At 44.4% G+C, this 27,935-nt stretch overlaps 1 protein-coding gene across 4 annotated transcripts in view; it reads right to left on the reverse strand.

The window, feature by feature from the left end:
* The window catches only part of LMBR1 (limb development membrane protein 1), a 146,812-nt gene that overhangs the window by 25,701 nt on the left and 93,176 nt on the right, over positions 1 to 27,935 (reverse strand). For all 4 annotated transcript variants that reach the window (XM_030550097.1, XM_030550101.1, XM_030550100.1 and 1 more), the window contains 4 exons: positions 19,928 to 20,054; positions 19,326 to 19,394; positions 17,560 to 17,624; positions 15,437 to 15,509 (listed from right to left, as the gene is read on the reverse strand). In XM_030550097.1, the coding sequence (XP_030405957.1) occupies positions 15,437 to 15,509; positions 17,560 to 17,624; positions 19,326 to 19,394; positions 19,928 to 20,054 (334 nt within the window). The remainder of the gene's footprint in view (positions 1 to 15,436; positions 15,510 to 17,559; positions 17,625 to 19,325; positions 19,395 to 19,927; positions 20,055 to 27,935) is intronic.

The following is a 27,935-nucleotide window of genomic DNA, read 5'->3' on the forward strand; positions in this document are numbered from 1 at the left end:
AATGCGCAGTCACACGGCCCGTAGGGACATGGGCCAAGTCATAACAAGTCCTGATACAGGACGTAACCCAAGAGGATACCCTCTGGGAGGAGATAGGAAGACCTTTCATACGATCTGCTACCGCCACGAAAAGTTGGGGGGATTTCCGGAAGGGCTTAGTCCTCTCTATGTAGAACGCGAGAGCCCTACGGACATCCAGCGAGTGGAGCTGCTGCTCCCTGCCTGAGGAGTGAGGTTTTGGGAAAAAAACCGGAAGGAAAATCTCTTGGTTGACATGAAAGGCTGAGACCACCTTGGGCAGAAAAGCAGGGTGTGGCCTCAGCTGCACCTTATCCTTGTGGAAGACCGTATATGGGGGGTCTACCACAAGAGCTCGGAGCTCCGACACCCATCTAGCTGAGGTGATAGCCACTAGAAAGGCAGTTTTCCAAGAGAGGTAGAGCAGGGAGCAAGTAGCTAACGGCTCAAAGGGGGGCCCCATGAGCCGGGACAACACCAGGTTAAGATCCCAGGTTGGAGCAGGGGGACGGACGTTAGGGAATAAACGTTCTAGCCCTTTAAGGAATCTCGACACCGTCGGGTGAGAAAAAACGGAGCGACCGTCCGCACCCGGGTGAAAGGTGGAGATAGCTGCTAGGTGGACTCGCAACGACGATAAGGCCAGACCTTGCCCTTTGAGGGACAAAACGTAGTCTAAGATTTCGGGTACCGAAACTTCCATAGGGCGGAGATTTCTCTCTACGCACCAACAGGAGAAGCGCTTCCATTTCGCTGAATATGTGGCTCTTGTGGACGGTTTCCTGCTGCTCAAGAGCACCTCTCTCACAGGCGTAGAGCAGCGCAGCTCGGAACCAGTCAGCCACGCAGGAGCCACGCCGCTAGGTGCAGCGACTGCAGGTCTGGGTGACAGAGGGTCCCGTGGTCCTGGGTAATCAGGTCCGGATGAAGGGGCAGGGGAACTGGGTCGGCTATGGCCAAGTCCAGCAGCATGGTGTACCAGTGCTGCCTGGGCCACGCCGGGGCCACCATGATCACGAGAGCCCTGTCCCTGCGCACCTTCAGGAGGACCTTGTGGACCAGAGGGAACGGGGGAAATGCATAGTACAGGTGGGTCGACCACTGGATGAGGAAGGCATCCGCTATCGACCCCGGCTCCCTGCCCTGAAAGGAGCAGAACGCTTGGCACTTCCTGTTCCCTTTGGACGCGAAGAGGTCCACCCGGGGATAACCCCACCTCCGGAAAATGGAGAGAGCGACGTCCGGGCGAAGGGACCACTCGTGTGACAGGAAGGATCTGCTCAATCGATCTGCCAGAGTGTTCCGTACTCCAGGGAGGAAGGAAGCCCTGAGGTGAATGGAGTGGGCTACGCAAAAGTCCCAGAGACGTATCGCCTCGTGGCACAGGGAGGAGGACCTGGTGCCGCCCTGCTTGTTGATATAGTACATGGTCGTCGTGTTGTCCGTGAACACGGCGACACAACGACCCTGAAGCTGATGACAAAACGCTTGACAAGCAAGGCGGACCGCTCTCAACTCCCGCATGTTGATGTGGAGCCCCACCTCCTCCTGGGACCACAGGCCCTGTGTCCGCAGGGTCCCTAGGTGGGCCCCCCAGCCTAGATCTGAGGCATCCGTTGTCAGGGATACCGATGGCTGAGAGGGGTGAAAGGGAAGACCCGCACATAATACGGACTGGTCTAACCACCAGCCGAGAGAATCTAAGACCTTCTGGGGGATTGTGACTAACATGTCTAAAGGTTGCCTTGCCGGCCTGTAATGACTGATAAGCCACAGCTGGAGAGGCCTCATGTGGAGCCGAGCGTAGCCGGTCACAAAAGTGCATGCCGCCATGTGGCCTAACAGGGTTAGACATGTCCTCACTGACGTCAATGGGGCTGACCGCAAACGTTGAACGATCGCCGCCATGGTCTGGAACCGTTGCAGAGGCAGCGAGGCCCTGCCCACAGTGGCATCCAAGACGGCCCCGATAAATTCCACCGTCTGCGTGGGCCTCAGAGTGGACTTGTCTGTGTTTATCAAGAGGCCCAGACTTGCAAATATGGCGGTGATCATGCGGACATGGCTGTTGACCTGCTGTTCCGACGTGCCCCGAATCAACCAGTCGTCCAGATAAGGGAACACGTGGACACGGTTGCGCCGAAGATGCGCCACGACAACTGCCATGCATTTTGTAAACACCCTCGGGGCCGTGGACAGGCCGAATGGGAGGACTGCAAACTGATAATGAAGAGCCCCCACAACGAAGCGGAGAAAGCGTCTGTGGCGCGGCCAAATGGCAATGTGGAAATACGCGTCCTGCATGTCGAGGGCGGCGTACCAGTCTCCCGGATCCAGGGATGGAATAATGGTCCCCAGGGATACCATGCGGAACTTCAACTTCACGAGGTATTTGTTGAGTTCTCGCAGGTCGAGGATAGGCCTGAGGCCCCCCTTGGCCTTGGGGATCAGAAAGTAGCGAGAATAAAACCCCTTGCCTTTCTCGTTTTCCGGAACCGCCTCTATAGCTCCTTTGCTGAGGAGCGTCTGCACCTCCTGCCGAAGGAATTGCTCGTGAGAGGGGTCCCTGAAGAGGGACGAGGAAGGAGGGCGGGAAGGAGGAAACGAAACAAACTGCAGGCGGTATCCCGTCTGCACCATGCTTAAGACCCAGCGGTCCGATGTTATTTGGGACCACGCCGGGAGGAAAAACGAAAGGCGGTTTGAAAACGGGGGGGAAAGGATCCATAGGGGAAACTGTTACCGCGCCCTCGGGCGCACCTTCAAAATGAAGGCTTAGGACCAGGCGGGGGTTTTGAGGAGCCTTGGTTCTGCCCCCCTTGGTTCCCAGACTGCCTGCGCCTGCCGTTCCTGCCGCGGCGCCTGTAAAGGTCCTGCCGCTGGCGGAACTGGGAAAACGGCCTACGTTGTTGCTGTTGTTGCGACCTAAAGGGTCTACGCTGCGTCACGGGGGTGTGCATCCCGAGGGACCGCATGATGACCCTGTTGTCTTTTAGACTCTTGAGTCTGGGGTCTGTCTTATCGGAAAACAGGCTCTGGCCTTCGAAAGGAAGGTCCTGTATAGTGTGCTGGAGCTCCGGCGGAAGGCCGGAAACCTGCAGCCAGGAGATGCGACGCATCGTAACTCCTGACGCGAGGGTACGGGCAGCCGAGTCCGCAGCGTCCAAGGAGGCTTGTAAGGCCGTGCGTGCGACCTTCTTGCCTTCGTCCAAGATGGCCGTAAACTCTTGGCGAGCATCCTGTGGCAGCAGCTCCTTAAATTTGTCCACTGCCACCCAGGAGTTAAAGGCGTATCTGCTCAGCAGGGCCTGCTGGTTAGAGACCCTGAGCTGCAGCGCCCCTGCCGAATACACCTTACGGCCAAGGAGGTCCATCCGCCTGGCCTCTCTGGACTTGGGGGCCGGAGCCTCCTGGCCATGACGCTCCCTATCGTTCACCGATTGCACTACCAGTGAACCGGGAGTCGGGTGAACATGTAGATATTCATAGCCCCTAGAAGGGGCCATGTACTTTCTCTCGACTCCTTTCGCTGTCGGAGGGATGGAGGCCGGGGACTGCCAGATAGTATTGGCGTTGGCCTGGATGGTCCGTATGAAGGGCAGGGCGACCCTGGTGGGAGCATCAGAAGAGAGGATGGTGACAATTGGATCCTCTATCTCCGAGACCTCCTCTGCCTGCAGACTCAGGTTTTGAGCCAATCGCCTGAGGAGGTCCTGGTGCGCCCTGAGATCCAGCGGGGGGGGACTGTTGGAGGAGGTACCCGCCACCGCCTCATCCGGGGAGGAGGATGATGAGACCCCAGGCACGATAGTGTCCAACTGAGGGTCTTCCTCAGCCCTCGCCTCTGCCTCCGGAGCCACAGCGGAGTCCTGCTGTTTGGACCCTTCCTCCCCTTCCGGGGAGGGAGGGGGGCGAGACAAAGAGGCTTCAGGGGCCCTACGCTCCGCAGTCGCCGGTCTAGCAGGGAGCTGCTGGGGGCCCTGGGCCTGATGGTATGCCCAGGGTGTCCAGAATCCCCACTGTTGTGGGCCTTGGTCTTGCAGCGGCGGATCCCCGAACAGCGCCGCCTGCCGGTCGGTGCCCAGCGCATACCCACTGTCCGTCTGGGAGGATACGGACGGCTGTCTCGAGGGCCACGGTGGGGCCGACCCCGGATGGTAAGGGTCTGCGCGGGCCGGCACGGAGGATCGTCTCGGTGCCGGGGACCGGTGCCGGGAGTCATATCGGTGCCGGGACTGGGATCGGGACCGGGATCTATCACGGTGCCGGGATCCTGATCGGTACCGGGTGCCGCTTCGGTACCGGGACCTGCCACCAGCTCGGTGCCGGGAGGTCGACCGGGACCTACCACCAGCTCGGTGCCGGGAGGTCGACCGGGACCTACCACCAGCTCGGCGCCGGGAGGTCGACCGAGACCGGGACCTGCCACCAGCTCGGTGCCGGGAGGTCGACCGGTGCGGCGAGTAGCGTCGGGACCTGCTCCTGGAGTCGCGGTGCCGGTGTCGCCGACTGGAGCCTGACCGCGACCGTCTCGATGCCGACCGTTGCCGCGAGTGCGACCGGTACCGCTGAGGGGAGCGGTGCCGGGACTGCGAGCGGCGTCGGGATCTGGAGCGCCCAAGACGTCGGGACCTGGATGGCGAACGACTGTCTCTGGGCGGCGCCGACAGCATGGGCTTGCCTCTGGACACAACCCGCACCGGAGGTACCGGGGGTGGCAGCCGAGTGGGCTCAGTCAGGGCAATAAGGTCCCGAGCCGAGGCGAAGGTCTCCGGTGTGGATGGGACCACTACCTCAACCCCAGATCTCATGGGGGAGCTCGGCGGCACCGGACTCAACGGACCCGCCGGGCCCGGAATCAACGGTGCTGACGGTGCCGGCGGCGCCGCGGCCGATGTCGAGGCCGGGCGCTCAAGCCGGGTCTGCCTGGCCGGAGTATCAGACTTCGACGGCCTTGGCTCTGATTCCGGTGCCGGAGAAGGTCGGTGCCGGGGAGTCTTCTCGGTGCCGGAGCGATCTGGTGCCGGTGCCGATACCACGGCCTGCGAAGCCGACGGGTCAAGTGCCGCCTCCATTAGGAGAGTTCGGAGCCTCTGATCCCTCTCCTTTTTTGTCCTCGGCTTAAAAGCCTTACAGATGCGGCACTTGTCAGATCTGTGCGATTCCCCGAGGCACTTCAGGCACGCTTCGTGGGGATCGCTGGTAGGCATGGGCTTCTTGCAGGCCGCACACTGCTTGAAGCCCGGCGAAACAGGCATGAGCCTGGCGCCGGGTGCCGGGAAGGGCTAAGCCCCCGGCGAAGAACTACTTAACAACTATTTAACTAAACTATCTACTTAACAAACTAATTAACAACTATAATGGAACTAGAGATGAACGATCGATAAACAATAGAGAACTAGGAGAGCTAGGGACGTGGAGGACAGCTAAGCCGCGCTCCACAGTTCCAACGACCGACACGGCGGTAAGAAGGAACTGAGGAGCGGGCGGGCCGGCAGGGGTATATATAGAGCGCCATGGCGGCGCCACTCTAGGGGGCGACCTGCCGGCCCACTGGAGTTGCTAGGGTAAAAAAGTTTCCGACGAACGTGCACGCGCGGCGCGCACACCTACCTGGAATGGATGTGAGCAATCACTCGAAGAAGAACATGACTTATCTATGGATTGTTTCTTGTATCTGTACTCCTTGATCCGCGTTTTATGAAAAGTAGCCCTTCAAAAAAAAATTTTTTTTTTAAAAAGTAGTAGTTTTGTCATTCATCTCTCTCTCAGTTTTAACACCATACTTGTCACTACAGTATTTCAACTTTTATACCTTGAACATTAAATTAACAATTAGAGCAAAAGTTTGGATATTTCAATACTCGTAAGTCAAAAAAACACACTGAAACCATTCCATCCTTGATGGCAAACTGAAACAAGGACAGTCTGCAGAAATCAGGAAATACGGTTCCCAGTGTGTCTAAGGGCTGGGGCGGAGGAGAGGGTGGGGAGTAAGCTACCACTAGACTCATTCCCCCTATCCACTACCTGGCTCATCCCATGATCCTGTCTCCTCTGGGAAGTGGAGTAGGAAGCAGACCATTATACTCCCAAAGACCTCTATGCACAAAAACCTGGTCACACATGCCACACCATATATATGGCTCTTGCTATAGTAAGTGTCTTGTTTACTCCATCTAGAATTTGGTACGTCTTTATGAGCCACTCCTCATTCATTGTGAAAAGGAGAACGTTTCCTAACCTAACACTAATAAAGAGTCCCAATAGAAATCATGATTCTCTGTGTGGTATTGTTTGCTTCTTATAGAAACAAAGGTTTGACTCAAGTTACTTAAAGTGATGCCGGACTATAGTTGTGGTAGCACAGGTGGTCTGCATGTGTACTTTGCTGAAGCACCCTTAATGGCAATCAGAATTATACATAACTTTCCAAATGCAACCTCACTAGTTTTATACATACTATTCAGGTTCTTATACCATGTCCATCACTGTGTATCTCATGCCTTGTGAGGACACATTTTCAAAACACACTGGCATTTTTTATTACAGAATATTGATATGGCTTAATTTCAATATGGTTAAACATTTATCCCAAATATGTATTTCAATCAGTAATTTTCTTCTGGAAAAAGTTTAACTTCTGCTTTAAATTAACATGCTTAAGTTTTGTATCTACCGCTATATAAAGAAATTTAAATTTAAAAACATTGTCTTCCTTAGCAAGAAGCCCAATTCTATCCTTGCATATGCATAAACTCCCACTGACATCACTGACCCCCTAAAAAGCCTAGTAATAAGGGCTGAACAATAAATAAGTCCTGTAAAAGGTATTTAGTACAAATCTGTCTTCTCTTTATTCTAGATTTCCTGAATTATGTGAACTTTAAGAATCTAATTTCTCATGTTTCCGATCCACTTTCTTAAAATAAATCTAAGTTTTTAAATTTATTATAACCTTTAGTTTTGTAAGCTTTTATTTTGCTGTATGCTCTTGACAGGTTAGCTTGAGAGGTCTAAAACTTTGCTTTATTCTCTTGTAAGGTACCAGACTTACGGAATGACTTCTATTCAGTCAACAAGTACTTTTAGTGTGAAATCCTGGCTCCAATGAAGTCAACAGCAAAATTCTGACTTTAGGGCTGAAATCCAGGCCCCATTAATTTTTTGTACAAAAGTTAAAATTAGCACTTGATACTTATCGTTCTTTGCAACGTACTTGGAGATCACTGGAAAAAACCTCTATTCAAAAGATATGTATTTTTATTTTTTAATACATAATTTTAAGGCTTAAACACAACTTCCAGTGACATCAATGGAAGTCTTTCCAACAATGTCCATGCTAGCTGCATTAGGACCTTAATATTTACCCTGATAGAGAACAGGAGTCATTCATATGACACAGCTCTTGTAATTCTTCCTTAAAAGTGAAGGTAAGTAACTGGTTATTCTACAAAAGAATCATATTTTACAAAGGAGACAGTAAGGCAAAGTTTTAGATCAGTCAAAATACTATTTGATGAGGATGCAGCTAAATACTTAAAGGTCTACAACATATTAATTTATTTCAAACATGCGCAAAGTTCAATGTCAGCATTGTCTAGCCAATAAATCAAATTGGTAGACAAAACTTGTTTGGACTAGTTATGAAAAATTAGAAGGGATTCTCCAAGAAAACCACAAAGCAGCTCATTTAAGGTCAATTTAACAGTATTATTTTGTTTTTCTTCCAGCCCCGACATAAGATTTCAGTACCTCAAAGGAAACTGTAAGAGTATCTATTTGCATTCCCTCTAGGTGATTGGCAGTTCAACACCAATTAGTTCAAAATTACACTGTTACTAGCGTGCAATAAAAACACCACCTTTCATCTTTCTTACATAGGTAAGGATACCTTCAGAGCCAATAACTTTGATCACGTAAGTATTTTTGATCCTGCTCCACCCGTCTCTTTGGATTCAGGAAAACTAATAGCTAAAGGCAACTTTTTTTCTCTTTTAATATAAAAAAAAAAGTCCCAGCTTTATTCTTCTTCTGTAGAAGTGATGTGGATATTGAAACATTATATGCTGGAAACAGAAACACTTTGAGTAGCTCTTCAATAACTAAAAATGTTAGGGTAGATATCAGAATTGTCAAACTTTTTTTTTTCTTATGACTTCTGGCTGTTTGTTAATGAGATATATAGTTTACTTGCAAGAAGGTATAAAGGAATTAATATTCAAATTAAAATTGTGTAATGCTATAATTAGATATTTTAAAAATATGGAAGGATTTATGAAAAATTCAGTCTACTGAAACTCAGTCCCAAACACTTCAATTCATAGGACTTATGGAGTATATAGTTCAGAACACTTTTTACTGCTTCACTGATTAACTAACTAGAATGCTTACTTAAATTAAATCCATTAATTGGGAAAGCAGGCTTAATATTACCACTCAACGCTGCTGAGGAGCTGCTGTGTCATAGTTACTGCAAATCTCCATTATAATGCATTCTCTCAGGTATTTGTTATTGCAACAAAAGCAAATTCACTCAGGCACTCTCAGTGGTATACCTGCAAGTCACAAATTTTGATTTCCAACGTCCAAGAGTCAAATTTTACAATGCTACAATTAGCATAGCAGCTTACCATATACACTTTTACAAAAGAAAAATCATGTGGTGAAGGTGAGTTACTAAACAAAAAACATGTTTTGAAACAGACCTAGAAGACCCTGTAACCTCGTCTTGGAACCAAAAGTACAGATGCTTTAAGGGATTGTAATTAGTATAGCTGAAGTTGTTTAAAATGAAAATAATTCTAACTTTTTGTTGAAAAACTAAAAAGATATTTTGTTTTATTAATTGCTGTGATTTTAAGATCCAATTCCCCCAACACTAAAAACCTTGTTAAAAAAACCTTTTAAAAAGAGACTCTTTTTCTACTATTTGTATGTATTAAGATACCTGGGCGGGGAGGGATACCTCAGTGGTCGGACCATTGGCCTGCTAAAGCCAGAGTTGAGAGTTCAGTCCTTGAGGCGGCCACTTAGGGATCTGGGGCAAAATCAGTACTTGGTCCTGCTAGTGAAGGCAGGGGGCTGGACTCAATGACCTTTCAGGGTCACTTCCAGTTCTGAGATAGGTGGCAAAAATAAAGCTTCCACAATCTCTAACTATTGCCACACAAATGAGGTTTCTATTTAAACTGTACTTTAATAATTACTGGCAAAAAAATTAAGAATGAAAAATTGCTTGCTTTATATAAAAATCTCTCCACTCAAACCCTATTTCCATACTCACACTTGAGCTACTGCTCAGCTAAATTAATCAATTTTCACTGGTACTTCCATCATCATATTCTTTCTACTACATTAATTTAATATTTCAAAACTATATTTAGTGCAATTAATTCCCCCACAATCTTAAAGATAATTGGTGTTCAATATGTCACTTTTGATCCTATTTATACACAGAAAAAACTCAGTGTTACTGGCTTATAATATTATTACTTGTACAGTGGTGGAAAATACTCATTGCATTCAATTAATGAACTTTTTGCTCACTGATCACTTCACTTGTGGCTATAAGGTGTTTTTTCTTATCTCTACTGAAAGTGCATTACTACTTCTTGACTTTTCCCAAAATATCAATTCAAGCTCCTATAAATATAATTTTCCTTGCAACCCTTTATCAGTTATAATGCAGTTTTTACTGTGAATTTTTATTACATCACTGAGTTGTCTTTTTTGAAGCCTGTGTATGTGTTATCTGATTGGCACCAAAAATATGCTTGGCACTGGACACTATGCAAAATAAAGACAGTACCTACTCTAAAAAGCTTACAGTGCAAAACACACAAAAGATGGGAATTATTTAGAGGTGGTTTGTTTTAAATTATAAACTTCTTCTGGGCCTCACAAATAACCTCTAATCGACACCGAATTAAGTTGTATTAATTTTCCCTTACTTTTTACTGTGAATGTTTCTGTAATATTTAAATTATACTTGAAGAGAGTAAGCAACTACGAAGAGGGACTAGACCTGCTTCTGTACTTGTATAACATCTACCATGTATGGGACACTGCTGGGAACAGATAATACTAACAAATAATCATTTATAATATAGTTGCACAGCCTTGTAAGCAGCATTCAAAATATCATTTTTAGCCTTCCCATTATATTCTCTTGGTGAATGGCTAATCTTATGCTAAGCAAACTGTAATGAATACTTGAACAACTAAAAGGCCATTTCTCCATAAAGTTTCTGTACACACCATAAACATTGTCATGACAGCATAAAATATTCAGCAACAAATATTTTACAGTTACTAGCGAACATCAAACACCAAGAACAATTATAATTACCCCATCATAGCTTCAAAGAGATTCACTGAACACACCTTTGTGTGTTATGGGTCTAAAAAGCTCATCTATGCAGCAGCTGCTGTAAACACTATATGCAGTATACTCTCAACCTGCCTGAAATGCCTATGCAGGCATATGGGTGTTACAACGTGATCAGAAGGCCAGTAATCTCAGTTATTTTGGACTAGGATGGGGAGTGAATTCCAAAATTCCATAAAAGGAGGAGCGTTCAGAAACAGAGTACCCCATAATTCAATCTATGAATTGCCCTTCAGAACTGAGGGTATGTCCACACTACCCTCCTTCTCTCGGTGGTGCGCTTCCTCATCAACAGTGCTTCCGATGACTTAAGAGGGGCCATGGGGGTGGGGGTAAGAGACTGGGCTCTCGGCTTCCTGCTGGGAGCCTGGCTGTCCCCAGGATTTCGGCTCCTGCTCCCTCCTGGGAGCCCGGCAGCTGCCCCCGCCCTCGGCTCCCCAGTCTGCAAGCCTGGCTGGCCGGGCAGCCTCCCAGGCACTTGACTCTCCACTGGGAGCCCAGCTCCCATGCCCAGAAACCGAGCTGCTTCCAGGCTCCCAGTGGGGAGCAGAGAGCCAAAAGCCCAAGGGAGGGGGAGCAGTCCTGCCCCTGGTGGGGAGATCCTGGGGGCATCGGTAGTTCAGAGTCTCAGTGCAACCAGGCTCCCAGTGGGGAACAGGGAGCCCTGAGTCTGGACAGCACCCAGGCTCCCTGCAGGAAGTAGGAAGCCAGGATCCTGAGGGGCAGCAGGACTCCTCCTGGGGAGCAGGCAGCAGCCTGACTCAGAGCATGGAGCCTGGACAGCAACCTGCCTGGGAGCTGGTGCCAGGCTTTCTTGTCAATTTCACTTGACAAGCACAGCAGCCAACAGCAAATATAAGAAACTCACAGTGTCTACATGGACACTACATCACCCTAACTACACCAACATAAGCCCTATGCCTCTTGTGTTGGTAGAGTTATGTCAGTGTAGTAGGGCATTTACATCGATGGGAGCAAGGCTGTACTGTCTACTTTGTTTCAACCTAACTGTAGCATAGATCAGGTCTGAGTGAGCAAAGATGAAGAGAAATTGGCCCTAACGATAACCATCATTGGTTTGATATAACCGGAGCTTTGACGTGCCTTTTTCAAGTTCCTCATCCATAAAAAATAACAAAATTGTTAAGTCATGATATATCACAAATCTTGTAATTTTAGAGGGAGGAGCTGGGCGGGTGGGGGGCGCAAAGGGTTAAATTTCTCATGCCAGAAAAAGTTCAGAAATTTTATGATGTTTGGCTTCACTACAAATGGCTATGATTTCCCACTATTCTTAAGACTGAAGCTACAGGTCACAGACAGTAATGAAGGTCACTGTTTCCCTACAATCTTTGCAGATGGAAGTGACACTGCCTCTAGTAAAGATGGCTACTAAGCCCCATACTTCCTGAAGGAACTGAATCCAAGCTATCCTCTGTTGACTAATACACGCCGGCTAGCATACATATATATTATGCTGACAATACTACCCACAATATTTATTCCAAGTATTTAAATATGCATATTATTAAACATTAATATAGCAGTTATCTAGTCCAAGTTGGCTTGTATCTTTATTACAGTCCTGTTCACTTACACTAAGTATTCCATATCACCTTGAATGAGCTGAAGAAAACTTTGGTTTAAATAAATAGGAAAAATTTCAAAACAGAGAAAAGGCATTACCCTCACAAATCTATCCATCCTGGCACAGGCTTAGAAGGTGTCTTCATGCCTCTTAGTATGTGGAATGCATGGGTTTTTGAACAAAAGACAAAGGGAACACCATGGTACCAGAAACAAACAAGGTAAAAAGTTGATTAATTGAATCCAGTTTCAGGTGAGGTATATAGTACCTTTTACTGGTAACCGTGTAAGCAGGGTCTGAATGAGCTCTTCCCTGACATCTAGTGATGAGCTGAGGAAGGGGACTTCAGGATCCGACCTAGTTTGCATGGTGTGTTTGACTGGTGTTGGATCAAAAGTTACTTTGCTGTTGGGACAGAGGTTCTAAAGGATTGTTATTCTTGTGTGAATCAAGGGCAGCTGAACTGTGCTTGGCATACTCTGATTGAGGGACTAAAGTGCTCCACTTAGGAAGAAACAATCAATCAGTTTCATACATACAGAATGGGAACAGACTATCTAGGAAGGAGTACGGCAGAAAGGGATCTAGGGGTTATAGTGGACCACAAGCTAAATATGAGTCAGTGTGGTACTGTTGCAAAAAAAGCAAACATGATTCTGGGATGCATTAACTGGTGTGTTGTGAGCAAGACACAAGAAGAAGTCATTCTTCTGCTCTACTCTGCGCTGGCTAGGCCTCAACTGGAGTATTGTGTCCAGTTCTGGGCACTGCATTTCAAGAAAGATGTGGAGAAATTGGAGAAGGTCCAGAGAAAAGAAACAAGAATGATTAAAGGTCTCGAGAACATGACCTGTGAAGGAAGGCTGAAAGAATTGGGTTTGTTAAGTTTGGAAAAGAGAAGACTGAGAGGGGACATGATAGCAGTTTTCAGGTATCTAAAAGGGTGTCATAAGGAGGATGGAGCAAACTTGTTCATCTCTAAGGATAGAACAAGAAGCAATGGGCTTAAAGTGAAGCAAGGGAGGTTTAGGTTGGACATTAGGAAAAAGTTCCTAACTCTCAGGGTGGTTCAACACTGGAATAAATTGCCTAGGAAGGTTGTGGAATCTCCATCTCTGGATATTTAAGAGTAGGTTAGATAAATGTCTAGACAGTATTTGGTCCTGCCATGAGGGCGGGGGACTGGACTCAATGACCTCTCAAGGTCCCTTCCAGCCCTAGAATCTATGAATCTATGAAAAAAAAACCTCAACTGCACGTGGTTGGCAGGGGTCATGGGCGCCAAAGCCTAGCGGAATTGACAGAGGGTGGGGACAGGTACTTGTACCTGGTGATGTGGGTCCTACCTAAGGGTCCTAGACACCATTTGACCATTTCTCTCTCCACTGTGTAATAACAGAGAGGATTAAGACTCAGCTGAGAGTCTTGTTGCACACCAATAGAGCTGAAATCACAGATAACCCGGCCTAAGCATTAGGCCTGCTTTGGGACAGTGTCTCTGATGCAAGAGACTGCCTAGTCTGCACTAGCAGTGAGGTTTCCCCATTAACAGCTGAAATCACAGAGTTGAAATCACAAATCTGAAATCACTTGAAAGATGTGTTAAGTGTCAAGATGTTCCAGAATGGCAGAGGGGTTGGACAGCAAACATCTGGCAGAGAGTGGGAGATGAGCTAACGCAGATGCACCTCAGAACTCTGGATTGTCCCTGACCAAGAACAATAACTGAGTGCGGTGTGGTGGAGGGAGAAAGAAGGGGCATGTTAAAAGAACTTATAGTTGCTGGCCTTAATAACCTGAAGCAAAAGGACATTGCCCAACCTACTCCGGGGTGGGTCTTTTGCTTATGGCTTTAGGTTCATGAATCCTGCTTGTGGCGTTTTCCCAAATTAATGCTGGGTTACTTCTCTCTTTTTATTAAAAGTTTCTTTTCTACACTCAGACTCAGTGCTTGAAAAAGGAGAAGTGTTGCCTCAGAGGCACCCAGAGGGTGGTGTGTAATTGTCCCAGGTTAATGAGTGGGGGCTCGAGCCAGTTCTGTGTTGTATCATTGAAAAGGAACCCCTAGATATTGACCCTGGCCCTTGTTGCTGCCGACTACAACTGGCAGAACGGTTGCACAAGTAAGGTATAAAAAGATGGCTTTAAGAACATAACTTTGGGGAGCACATCTTCTGTGTAAGGTGAATGTAATATCACTACACAGGACTGCTCTTTGGACACCGGTGTCGTACAGAACCTTTTTCCTGAACCATATTAGTACACCAGATAGACATTGATTATTTGGTCTTGAGCATATTGTATAACAAACCAAAGTGTGGTCAAGCAATCCATTATACAATTTATCAACCTTGGTGAAAATGGTAGCACTGCATGTCCCAAACAGAAAACAACAAGGGGACAAGGGAATACAGAGTGAAGACTGAAGGTAAGAATGCAGGAAAATAGGGCAAGAGAATGTCAGTGAGGGCAGAAAACTAAAGGGGAAGTGAGGAAAAATCCAGTAGAGTTTGCAAGAAGGGGTTGACAAGAGGCTGGCAGGAGAGGAAGATAATAAAGCCTCCCCTGAGTGATTAGAGTGAGACACCACCAGGCTGAGAGCAGGACCTGTTTATAAGGGCTTTTTTCACTCTGAAAATGGTCACACAAGTTGGGGATGTATCGTTTCTTCATTGGGTTAAAAACAGAACAATTAAAAATGTAAACCAAAACACAACTTTTAAAAAAAAATCATAATTTTTAAATAGACTCAAATTTTTGTGAAATCTTAGTGTTTGCAACATTATACACATGTACCTCACCAATAACTGTTTATGAAGTGCTCTGAGATCACATGAAAGACACAGCAGAAGAGCAAAGTTACACTAAACGCAGGAACTACTTAAAATTTTCTGACCCTACTGTAATGGATTACTTTAAAATTCTCTGTTGGGAGCCTCTGGATTGTGGAAAGCTGCTCTGACATGTAAAATTTAAGCTAATAATTTGTTAAAAAATAAATCAAGGACCACCAAGTGATCACTCATCTCCTAAGCTGACAAAATACAAAAATCTTTCCTCTTTACAGTACCCGGTGTCTTATTAGTAACTGGATTCCTCTCCAAATTAGACTAAGAATTTACTTATAGCAATTTAGAAAAATGTTTCATTGTAGTGGCAAAACAACTGACTTGTTGCTAATTATTCTGAGCCTTCACATCCCAGACAGACTTCCTGAACATGATCAGAAAACCACCAATAACAGATATTATAAAATAAAACAGGGAGGATCCTCATAGTCCTGTGCAAGTAGGGGCATGGAATAGTTGAAACGAGTGAAGGCCTACAGCTTGTAGGACAAGGTAAGAGAACCTGCTCATTTTATGGTGAAATGAATGCTCAAGACAGGAAGTGCTGTTTTTCTCTGGCTTAAATATTATATTATTACACAACACATGTACCATTTAGTCTCCTCTGGATTGCTTCTTCCTCTAAGGTGATGATGTATATCTGTTCATCCAGGTCTTCAAGGATCTGAAATTAGAAATGCAAATGCCAATTGATATACACATTCATTTACATGTGATATCTTGCTTGCCTGAATTTATTAATCTACTTTTTGGATTAAAACCTACTTTTTAAGAAAATATAAACATTACTGGTACAAGAAGGCTGCATAAAATATTATCACATTGTCTATGATTAAAGATACTCAGAACTCCAATTATAATCAGATGGTTAACTTTCCCATAAGTTTTTCTTTTGGTCTGAAACTTTATTTAGTTTCAGTGCAAAAGGAATTTGGGGGGAAGGGGGGTTGGAGGAGTTTAAGCCAAATTCAGTCATTTAAATTACACCCCCAAAAAAATTTAAATCATTTTGTGCACAAAAAATCAAAAATGGACAAAAACTTATCAAACTTCACATTTGACTAGACTACAACAAGGAAGAACTGAAGAGTTTTTAAAAACAATTACTGTAAAGTTTACATGACAGATCAGTTGTCACAGAGTCTGACATTTCAAGTGGCAAAATTGCCAGCAAAGTTGCAAAAAAACATGCAATTTTAGTCACGTTGTTAGGTTTTGTGTATCTACAGAACACTTGAGCTTAAAAAACTTAATAGGTGTGGAAATGCTTAATGCTCTCCAGTGTCACAGGTAGGGTTTTAACAGTCATTTCATTCCCAAAAATAGTGGGAAATGAAATTGAAAAAAATTAATGCTCTCACACTGTCATCTCCATACCTTCTTTCATGCAGCACTCGTGTATAGTATAAGCTTCCCTGAATTCACACATAAGGCCACTACCATGTCCACACATAAGTCCCTCTTACAGACTCATTTCTGCCATGCTGCCTATAGTGAACTAAGTTCCATAATATCATAGGCGCAGACTTCTGCTCGCACCGGTGGGTGCTCGACCCCCTCTGCCCCAAGCCACGCCCCCTCCCACACCCATTCCAACCCCTTCCCCAAAGTCACTGTCCCAACTCCACCTCCTCCCTGCCCTGGCCCCGCCCCTTCCCCACCTCCTCCCCTGCACGTGCCACCTTCCTGCTCCTCTCACCTTGCTCCTGGGGCCTGCTATGCCACCAAACAGTTGTTTGGCAGCAGCAAGCGCTGGGAGGTAGGCGGAGAACCGGGCACGCAGCACACTCAGGAGAGGAGGCGGAGTGGAAGTGAGGTGGGGTTGGGAGGGGAGCCTGGCTGCAGAGCACCCACTAATTTTTCCCCATGGGTGCTCCAGCCCCGGAGCACCCATGGAGTCAGCGCCTCTGCCTAGTACATAAGTTCCCTATTGCTTTTCCCTTTCCCAACCTCTCTCATTTATTCTTCGACTGTGAGTACTTCATAGCAGGGACCAGGCCTTTTTAAGTGTTTGGCATATATCTAACACAAAGTGGGCATTACCACAAATAAAAAATATCAATTATTAGGAGTATTTAATTCAACCCTAGTGCATAAAATATATTAAGCTGGTCAACTGAGTTGGAAAAAACAAATACCACCATAGAAAAGTTTTATGAAGAGCACAGATATCATCATGCTATAAAATCAAGACATTCTATTTCTTACCTATTCAATATTTCTATACTAATTATGAAAACTTGGCAGAATTAGACATCAAAGTTACTATCCATGTTATATGATTGCATAAATTCAGTGATTCTAGAATAAGTAAATACATATGGTTTACAGAATCAGGCATTATAAATTAAAATAGTCATTTAAAAACAAAAACATGCAAAATACTCTGCAATCAATCCCAATACGAGCAACTCAGGCCGTACAAAGACTTATGTAAATGCTTAATTTTAAGCATGTTAGTAGTCACCCGATTACTAAAGTTAAGCACATGTATAAATCTTTGCTAGACAGGGGCCACATTGTGTAAAACATGGGGCATTGGCTTTAAAGTGCAGATACCAGAAAATTTTGCAGCCCAGATGCACAGTCAATTACCATTGTTTAATATGTGCAAGCAATTCATTTTGCCAAAAGACATTTGTCTGAATATGGCTATGTTACTGTACCTTCTATTTTAAAATATTGTCAAAAGTGTAGAAATATATTGTACTTACTGTTGGCTTCACCAGCAACTGACCCATCACTGTAAACATTCGTGAAAGCCCCACCGGCGTGCATACTGCAGAGGAAAAGATATAAATCACCTGGATTAGTAAATGTACAGCAATTATATATTTTGAACATACTCTTACATATAACTGAATATTGTTCTTTTTCAGCTACATTTTGATCAGGCCTCTGTACTCCACCATCACACTAGAAATATCACAGATATTACAGAATATTGAACAATCCTCTGGGCCTGGTTCTGAGATTACAAACTGGTGATCCAAAACTTTTTACCAGCATGGAGTATAATGTCAAAGATCCCTTCATTTGTTTAAGCTGGCTACTCTTTACATATCTGCTGCCATATACTTTGAATAAATGGTTAACTGCGGCTTTACACAGATACATGAATGTAGATTTGATTCCTATCTTATTAAGCTGATGATAGCTTCAGTAAATTTCTCACAAATGTTTAAAATCGCCTCTCATTTAATACAGTACTAATGAAGACATTACTACCAAAAAAGCCTTTTAAACTAACAAGTAAGATGGTTCTCAAGAATGGTGTTTGCACACATTTTGGTAGGTATGACCATTAGCTGCCAGTTGTAACAGATCTCCAGTGTTGAAAGGTCATGAAGAACACCTTTGGCTTCAAACAGTGTATAACACGTGAGTATGTGGGAGATGGTAGAGGTGATGATTTGGGAAGTGGGAGAGGTGAAGACCTAAATTTATGACGTTCATTATTAGAAAAGGCATTCTTGTTTAAGAAGACGGTATAGAAGAATGAAATGGATTGTTCCTTTCCTTTTACTCTATTTTATTTAAACAGTATTTCAGTACGAACATTAAGAGTTATGTAAAAAATTTCAGACTTGGTGCCTAAAATCAGACAGCTAAATCCAAAGTTCTTCAGGTCTGATGAAGTGACAATTGCTGGCCCTGTCCTTTGTAGTGAGCCAATTACAGAATTCCCACAATGGCTGTACCCTTCTCATCTAGAATTCAGACAAAACTTATGACAGTCAAAAGGAGAAGGCCACTCTCCCTTTCTTAGTAACTGCAGTGAAACATGGTTCAAATGATAATGGAACTGTGGCCTGTCACTGGGATCTGTAGCTTTACATCATCATTCCCCTCCAATGGGGGAGAGAGTCAGACTTTAAGTGGTCCTGGCTGATCAGAGGTAGTGACTGGATGTACAATAGTCAAATGATCCACCAGTAAGACTTGCCAGAACCCAGGTCCAGGTCACCAGGACCAGTGGGTCAGAAATTTTCCTTTCTGGGTATATAAAGAGACATTTCAGGTGCAATAGGAGGGAGAATTGTCTAATGACTATAGCATGAGACTGAGATCTGGATCAATTCCTGTCCCTGACTTGTGCAATGTTGGTTTTTTCCCCTACACTTTATAAAAATGCGGATACCCTGTAAGAAGCATGAGGATTAGTTCATTTAATTTGAAAATTGCTTTGAGGTCCTGAGGTCCTAAGATGAAAGATACTAATCGTACTGGTTTACATATTTCAGGAACCAAAAGTTTGAGGTATAAGTTTTAAAAGAGAAAAACCTCCATGGGAACACAGATCTACCACTAACAAAATAATTTAGAAAAAAATCTAAGTGAAAAAAGCACTTGAGAAAGTGTCATAATACCTCTAATTAATTCTTTTTTTCATCCTCAAGTTATATGCAGTAAATTCACCTGAACCTCCAATGACCTAAAAATATTACTTTTCTTCTACAATAGTCAGGAAAATACTTACAGAGAAGTAATAAACATCCCATCAGTGATATACAGGAATATAAATAAGGGAGGTAGAATTCCCAAAGATCTGTAAAGAAAATTTTCAACACAGTGATAGCCTATTAAATATATGCTGTTTATGCTCTATTTGAATCTATTTACTAGTAGTTAGCAAATACTAAGAAAATTTAGTCTTGAGTCTGACTGGCTTAAACTTAGATCTTTCCTTCAGCTAAAACAATTTAAGGAAATGACTTTCAGGATTGCACAATACAATTTTAAAAAGTAAATAAAAAATTAAGCGATTTATAAATTGTGGACAACAATCTCCTTCACACTTTGGGAAGAAAAACCAAATATCTTAAAAGCTACTTGAAGAACGAACTTCTAACATTACGTATGTAGACACTGCGAACAAGAAAGCTAAATTTCTCCAGTATACCATAAGAACTGTGTAACAACATTAGCTGAATGCAAAAGTCAGGTGCTGGGAATGGGTTACATTTGTTCAAAGTAAAAAAAATCAGTGCAGTATGGGGATTTACTATAAATGAATTCTAATTGAAAATATCCACTTCTATGCTGTACACAGCTAAACTTATTTTTAAAAATATTCCATACCGTACAAAGACTCCATACTGGTAGCATCATTGTCAATCAGAGCTGAAGCCACCCACACTATTCCAAGGATAAGCAGGCCAAGAAGAATAAGCATAACAAGTGTTTCCAAAATACGTGCTCTGATCCCCTAGGAAAAATAAAACATTTTCAATATATTCAAATATTCTGAACACAAGGCAAATTAAATAAGAATTATTATATAATTTCACACACATACACACATACATTTTAAGAGCACATGCAAGATATTTTTACACACTAGGGAAAAAACATCTAAGTGCTTATGCCGTCATACTGCCTAGACTAGTTTTTTCCCCTTAAAACCATAGAAAATTATTTAAAATTACTTAAGCTTTACAGTTCTCATAATCTCATTATTCTATAAAAAATCTTTATATCTTATGATTTTGCTAACAGAGTTTTAAAAGATAGATTACTTTTCTAATATTTTCAGCCAACAAAGTGGATTAGCAAATTTTTATCTACGATTCCAATCAAAGGAATGGAAAGCTAATTATGGCAAATAGCCAAATAGCCCGGCCGACATTAAGCCCTGCACAGTTACAATGCACCAATCTACTTAAAATAGTCTTCACTGTAATTGCTTCTGCACCATTCTTCACAGTCTGCAGAGCCCTCAAGTGTACAGTTAGAGTACTGCTCACTCTCTGTCTAACCACCTATTATTGCTGCAGTTACAGCAATTACATCAGATTTCTAATGTGCTCAACACTGGGTGAAACACTCTTCATCTCGAATACACATACACCAGACAAGCATAAAAAAAGATCTCTAAGATACATACACACACAAAGTATACAAGGCTACATTAATGCATTGTTAAGTTCACAAATTTAAACAGAATATACAAAAGAATACATTTAGTAGTTTACTCAATAATAAATGTTAGTATTACTATGAGAACCTAAAATTTTTCTTTACACATCCCTAACATAATGTTAGTAGCCCTGCAATTACATTAACAGCTTTTATATTTGATTTTCTTGGTTTTCCTGAAGAAACCTTCTCCTCTGAGGATTTTCAATACAGGTCCCCCTCTACCCTCAATCCTGCTGTGGTCACAGCTTGTCTGAGGGTTTTGCCTTCTGTTATCTGCACATGTGCATCCCAAGTGTGTGAACCTGTATTGAAAAAATCTACTCTAAGAACTCTAGTTACCAGTGAAAAAGAAACAGCTACTCGCCTTCCTGTAACCATTGTTTAAGACGTGTTGTATATATCCATTACACCATATGTGTGCATACGTCTTGTGCCCATGCCAGAGATTTCCCTAGCAGTACCCGTAGTGGCAGCCCCGCACGCATCCCAATTGCCTTGTGCTTCCAGCTGAGGGTATAAAAACTGGCAGCATAGCACATGACAATGTAGCTGGTATCCATTTAGAGTGTAATTTAGCTATAATAGCATGACCTTTCATTCAGCCTGCATAGGATATGAAGAGCTGGGAAGAAATTCCAAAGGACTTTGCTCTGTCCAGGTAAAAAGTTAAGGTTCATAGCACATCTAAAGTATACAACTTTTATTTATCCCTGTGAGCATGTGGCTTTCAAAAAAAGACCTACACGTATATAGACTGATTCAGGTGGAAATCAGATACCACCTTGGAAAAAAAACTTAGGGGGCAGCCTAAGCTGCACCTTGTCTTTGTAGAATAAAATATATGAAATCTGTTACCAGTTACGCAACAGTTCTCTCACCTCTTCTAGAAGAGCTGATGCCCACTGAGAAGGCCACTTTTGCTAAGAGGTATAACAAAAAGAAGGAAGCTAAAGGCTCAAATGGACGATCCACGTAAGGGAAGACAGGACTAAATTCAAGTCCAAAGGTGGAGCTGGATCCCTGACAGGTAAAAACAGCCTAATTTAGAAATCTGGTTGTCATAGGATTGGAGAAAAACATTACAGTAAATACATGGGTGAAAGCTGAAATTGCTGCCAGGTGTGCCTTAATGGAACTAACTACTAGACCTGACTCTCTCAGATGTAAAAGATGATTCAAAGAATTCTAGACTATGGGCTGTGCAGGAGAGTCACCATGGCTAGCTGCCCAGATGGAGAAATGCTTCAATTTAAGAATGTAAGTAGCTCTTGTGGAAGGCTTCCAGCTATTAAGCAAGATTGTCTGGATTGCCACTGACCAGTGCCCCTCCTTTATATTTAACCATGGATGAACCACACCAGGAGGTGTAGCACCTGAGGTGCAACATTTGCCCGAGATTCTGGGATATCAAGTCTTTTCTTAGTGGCAGACACAAGGGCTCTTGGGTGGATAGCCTCTTGCAGGTCCGAGCACAAGGCTGCCTTGGCCAGGCTGGAGCTATGCAGATCATTCTGCCTCATTCTTGCTTCAGCTTGACAACAACATGGGGAAAGTGTAACGCATACAGAAAGCCTATGCCCCACAGGAACAGGAAAGTATCCAAGATGAACTGGGATTGTGACTTACTCTTGTACAGAACTGGGGACATTTCCTGTTTTGTTACGCTGTCAAAAATCCTCCTAACCAAAACATTAATCCTAGAACAGCTATGTTGAGAAACTATTCACGATCCAGACTGAAGGACCTGCTCACGTGCTCTACTAAGCTATTCTAAATGCCCAGCAGGTGAGATGCCTTGATGGCCTGGCCCTGAATGTGTGGCAAGAACTGTTGACATGCTTGGAATATTGCATGCAATTCGAGAATGTTTATATATAACCTTACCTCATGGGTGCCCCACAAGGCCTGAGCTTGAAATCACCCAAATGAGCTCCCCACCACATCGCTGAAGCATCTGTCATCAAAGTCATGGAGGGAGAAATGGAGAAAATGAGATTTCCCCTCACATACTGTCCTGACTCATCCAAAAATTCAGAGACAGTAACACCCTGTCTGGGATGAATACTAACTTGTCCACTTTGTGAACACGAGGGTGGCAGATTGACTTGAGCCATGTCTGCATTCCCCAGAGGTACAGCCTAAAGTGAGAGGTCACGTGTTCAAGCAATTATGTGACCTAGGTGCTTGAGGCAATTCCTCACTGTGATTCCTGGGTGTTCTCTGAATGACATACAGAGGTCCGCTATAGGCAGGAACCTGGGATGAGGCAGGTAAGGTAAGCCTTGGCTGAGGTCAAATCCAGGACCACTCCAATAAACGTGTCATCTCTTCGAAGAGATGACAAAACTGGCTTTTCTCTATTTTCAGGCACAAGCTGCTGAACAAATGGAGACTTGGACAGATACTGGTCCCTATCTGATGACGGGAGTGATCCCGTACCAACCAGTTGTACAGGTATGGATGCCCCCAGTGGAGACAGGCTGCCACCACAGCCATATTTGGTGAAAAAATCATTGATGACGATAGCCCCAAGGATGGAATGGTTAACTGGTACAGTTTTTCCACCTATCATAAGCCTTAGGAACTGCCTTTGGCCAGGGCAAATTGCCACATGGAAGTAGACATCCTATAAATTAAGGGAAGCATACCAGTCTCCTGAATCTAGAGAGGGCTAGAAAAGAAGCAAAGGAAACCACATGGAACATCAAAATATTCATAAATGATCTGGAAAAGGGGGTAAACAGCAAGGTGGCAAAATCTACAGATGATACAAAATTACTCAAGATAATTAAGTCCAAAGCTGACTGCAAAGTTACAAAGGGATCTGACAAACTGGGGGGTGGGACAACAAAATGGCAGATGAAATTCAATGTTGATAAGTGCAAAGTAATGCACATTGGAAAAAAGAAATCCCCACTGTACATACAAAATGATGAGGTCTAAATTAGCTGTTACCACTCTAAAAAGATCTTGGAGACATTGTGAATAGTTCTCTAAAAACCATCTGCTCAATATGCAGCAGCAGTTTGCCAGAACAAAAAGAAACAAACAGTATATTAGGAACCACTAGGAAAGGGATATAGAATAAGATAGAATGACACTATATAAATCCATCCTATGCCCACAGCTTGGATACTGAATGCCGTTCTGGTCACCCCATCTCAAAAAAGATATATTAGAATTGGGAAAAATACAGAGAAACGCCACAAAAATTATTAGGGTCATGAAATAGCTTTCATATGAGGTGAGATTAGAAAGGCTTGGACTGTTCATCTTGGAAAAGAGACTGCTGAGGGGAGACAGGATATAATATCATGAATGGTGTGGAGAAAGTGAATAAGAAAATGTTATTTACCTCTTCACATAATACAAGAACCAGAGGTCACCTGATGAAATTTATAGGCAGCAGGTTTAAAACATACGTAAGGAATTACTTCTTCACACAGTACACAATGAACCTGCGGAACTTGTGAAGGCCTGTAGCAGAGTGGTCACCCCGCTTCTGCCTGGAAGGGCTTAAAGCAGCCCGGGAGAGGGCTGTGGCAGAGAAAGGCTGGGCTGATGGGGAAAGCAGCCACAGCTGTAGCCAGTACAATCAGGGCCCAGCTGGCCCTTATAAGAGGGCAGTGGACCAGAAACCGTCTCTCTCTCTCTGCTATCAGAGAGAAAGGGTCCTGGCTTCTGGGAAGCTCAGGGTACCTACAGTGAGGCAGGGCTGGGGAAAGGCCAGAGGGGCTGGGGAGCTCCAGGCTGGCAACTCCTCAGGCTGCAGGACCTTGTTCAAGGCCCCATAGAGGTACTGGGTTGCAGAGAAAGGCAGGTGGTCCAAAAACCCCTTACCTGTGATGAGTGGCTTATACTGCAGTCTGCACCAGGGAGCAGGGGCTAGTTAATGACTGGCAGTAGCCTTCGACTGAGGCAAGGTGGGGATAGGGGTTCCCCAGGGAGGAGAGACCCTCAGAGTGAGAGGTTACTGCCAGGGGCAACACCCCAGATAACGGGGCACTGGAGTCCAGGGAGGGATGTGGGAGCCCAGCACCAGTGGGACACTGGCCTGCAGAGGGCGCTCCAAGGCTGGGAAACAAGCTAATTCCCAGGATATCAGCAGGAGGTGCTGCAGGGGTGAGTCACCTGCATTGCTACAAGGCCAAATGTATAATGGGGTTAAAAAAAGAATTAGAAAAATTCACAGAGAATAGGTTTATCAATGGCTATTAGCCAAGATGGTCAGCGCTGCAACCCCATGCTTTGGGTGTCCCTAGATTTCTGACTGCTAGAAACTAGGACTGGAAAACTGGATGGATCTCTCAATAAAGTGCCCTGTTCTGTTAACTCCCTCTGAAGCATCTAGCACCAATCACTTTTGGAAGATGATACTGGGCTAGGTGAACCATTGGTCTGACCAAGTATGGCCATTCTTACATTCTTAAAAGTTGCTTAAGATAAAAATAGGGATCGAAGGTAATGAGCGGTGGGTGAAGGTGATAAGGGCAGAAGGGAACATGAACGGGGAAGTTCTTCTTTGAGTGCTTGCCTATGTCCATTACTCTGTAGGTGTGTGCTCATCTTATGCACTGATTCTGAAGATGTTTCCCTGTTGGTACCCATAGGAGGAGCCCCATTTGTGCCCTGGTTTCTTCATGCTCCCACCTGAGGCTATAATAGGAGCAGCTTTCCCACCTCTCCTTCAGTTCCTTCTTACTGTCTGCAGTCCAGTCGGAGTATATCTGTACTTTCCAGCCTTGTCCTCTGTGGACAAAGTTGCTTTATAGTTAATCTTTTTAAACTGATGGTGCCTGGACTGCCCTTTCATCATCCTTTTTTCTTTATTTAGGTTGTTTTTTTCTTTTCTTTTTTTTTTCCTGGGCTCTGGTGGCCTCTGGTCTACACCTATCATGTAGAACCTCTGCCATGTCCCCTGGCTTTAAGCCCTGCTCTGGCTGTCGTAAACCAATGTCTGTTAGTAGCCTACACTATCACTGCTTAAAGTTTTGGGTGAGGGTCACATTAGAGATAGTTATCTGATCTCCTGGGACTTCAAATCTAGAACGAAGAATCAGAGAGAATACCACCTTAGATATTCTCCTGGAGGCTAATCTTCACCCAGCATCAGAATCCCCTTGAATGGTAAAAGGGAGATCACTGACCACTCCCTCTAGGAGTGCTCTCCTGGTCTCGCCAGCAGACAGAGAACATAGGAGATCCCCTTCATTAGGGTCATCCTCTTCGAGTTCCGACCACTCCTGTCCACTGAAGAGTAAGAAGACTGCATCAACTTCTCTGAAGTCCTCAATATGGAACTTCTCTTCAGCAGAAGGCGACTTTGGCACTGATGGTAGAGTGCACTGTTTGGCTTGCTGCTCCTCAGAACCAGCTCACAGTGGCTCTCTAAGAGCTGACCTGTTGACTCTCGTTCCCATCTCAGGACTATCGAGGGCAGCTACTTCCTTGGTGACATCAGTAGATCCATTTTATCACCACTTATGGAGGAGTAACAATCCATTTTGGTGCCAAACACCACCAGAGGCCTATGTGGCTGTGAGAGATCTATTGTGCCTTTGGTATCACCAACACTGCTGATTTTGGGCAAAGATCCTCTACAAGCATCGTTGTATGTTCCGTGGTCATCAGCATCAATATTCGGGGCTCTCGTGGCCCCAACAGTCTCAGGTCTGGTACTGCCCTTATCAGCCTCTTTAACGAGGATGTCTGGGACCCTGATACCAGCTTAACCTCATCACAGGGCACTGATAGCTAGGAAGCTTTCAATGCTGCTGTTAGTACCACAGTCTTGACATAGATCTAGATCCTGGCCTCCAAGGACTCCTCACGGTTCCTCACTACCATGGCTTTTGGAGTAATCTTACTCCTTGTCAGAGTCCAAAGCGGGTTCCCAGGTCTCTCACTTCAAAGAGTCCAGGGCCTCCTCCAGAATCTGTTCCTACTCTCACAGAACTCTGTTAAGCGCAGATCCAGGGATTGGGAAGCCTGATCTAGACTCAACTGGCCTCCTGTATCAGCCTCTTCACTGGCTGTATTGAATGCCTTGGGGGAACATCTCTGGCATCGAGGTTGACATCTCTGCATCCTCATGGAAGCAGATTGCCAAGAAAGGAGGCTTTCCCGACTGGTACCAACAGACCACAAATGGTCTTTACTAACAGCAATTGGGTTTGAAGTTTTTTTAAATCTGAAGATTTCCTACTGAAAGTGAACAGTAGCTGGTTTTCAATCTCCCATAACTAATTTTGAGTGTGTTAAATCTAACTAAGACTTTTTTTTTAAACCAAGGTATAGCCTGTGTTAAGTATGAAATTCAAAACGTCAGCGTTAAGTTACTGGAGAGCAAAAACTTTCAAAATTCAAACAAAATTTCCAAGCAGAGTATTTACCTTTGAACTCTGACTAGAATAAATATGCAGGACTGATCCTCAGTTGACGTAAATTGGCATAGTTCCATTGGTTTCAAAGGAGTTATTACCAGTTTAACAGCATAAGATTTGTCCCAAAAGAGTCACAGTTGGAAAGGAGTAGTTTTGGTAAAGTTATGACTCTCCATTTGTACTCTTCAGAGGAGAAGTATTAGAGGTAAAGCATGTGTAATACTTTGAAACTCCATTAGACTGTGAGAAAAAAAAATCATGAGGTTAGAGGGAAGCACAGAGCTCTTGAAGGAGGGATTCAAGATAATCTGGTTTTTAGACAGTGAGAGGGGATTCTAGACTCCTCTTCTAAACTCCTGGATTCCAGGAGAAAAATGGTCTAAGACTTTTTTGCTTCAGAGAGACTTAGCCAGTAAGTCAACTTTAGCTGAAACATCTCCCTATTACTAATGCTCCAGGAAGAAACAGGCTCAAGTTTCCTCAACCTCCAAATTTCATGGAAATTAATTCTTCTTGGACTTGTGGAAAAGATCTACTCTTCACAGTTGAGAGGAGGTTGCTTCAGTGGACCTTAAAACATTAAAAGAAACCTCTCCTTCCCTCTGAGATGCAGGAGATGCTCAAAAGAGTATCAAAACAAGAATTATACTACAATGGAGGTCTGCAGAGTATAACTAAGTGGTGCACCTGGAGTCAATCTTTTTCCTTTTAAGAGAGAATTTCTTAATTCTAGTTGAAGCAATGTTCAGTTGAGTGACTTTCCCAAAGTCTGGGTGAGATTAGGG

This window comes from Gopherus evgoodei, chromosome 2 (assembly GCF_007399415.2).
Source record: "Gopherus evgoodei ecotype Sinaloan lineage chromosome 2, rGopEvg1_v1.p, whole genome shotgun sequence".
Classification (NCBI taxonomy): domain Eukaryota; kingdom Metazoa; phylum Chordata; order Testudines; family Testudinidae; genus Gopherus; species Gopherus evgoodei.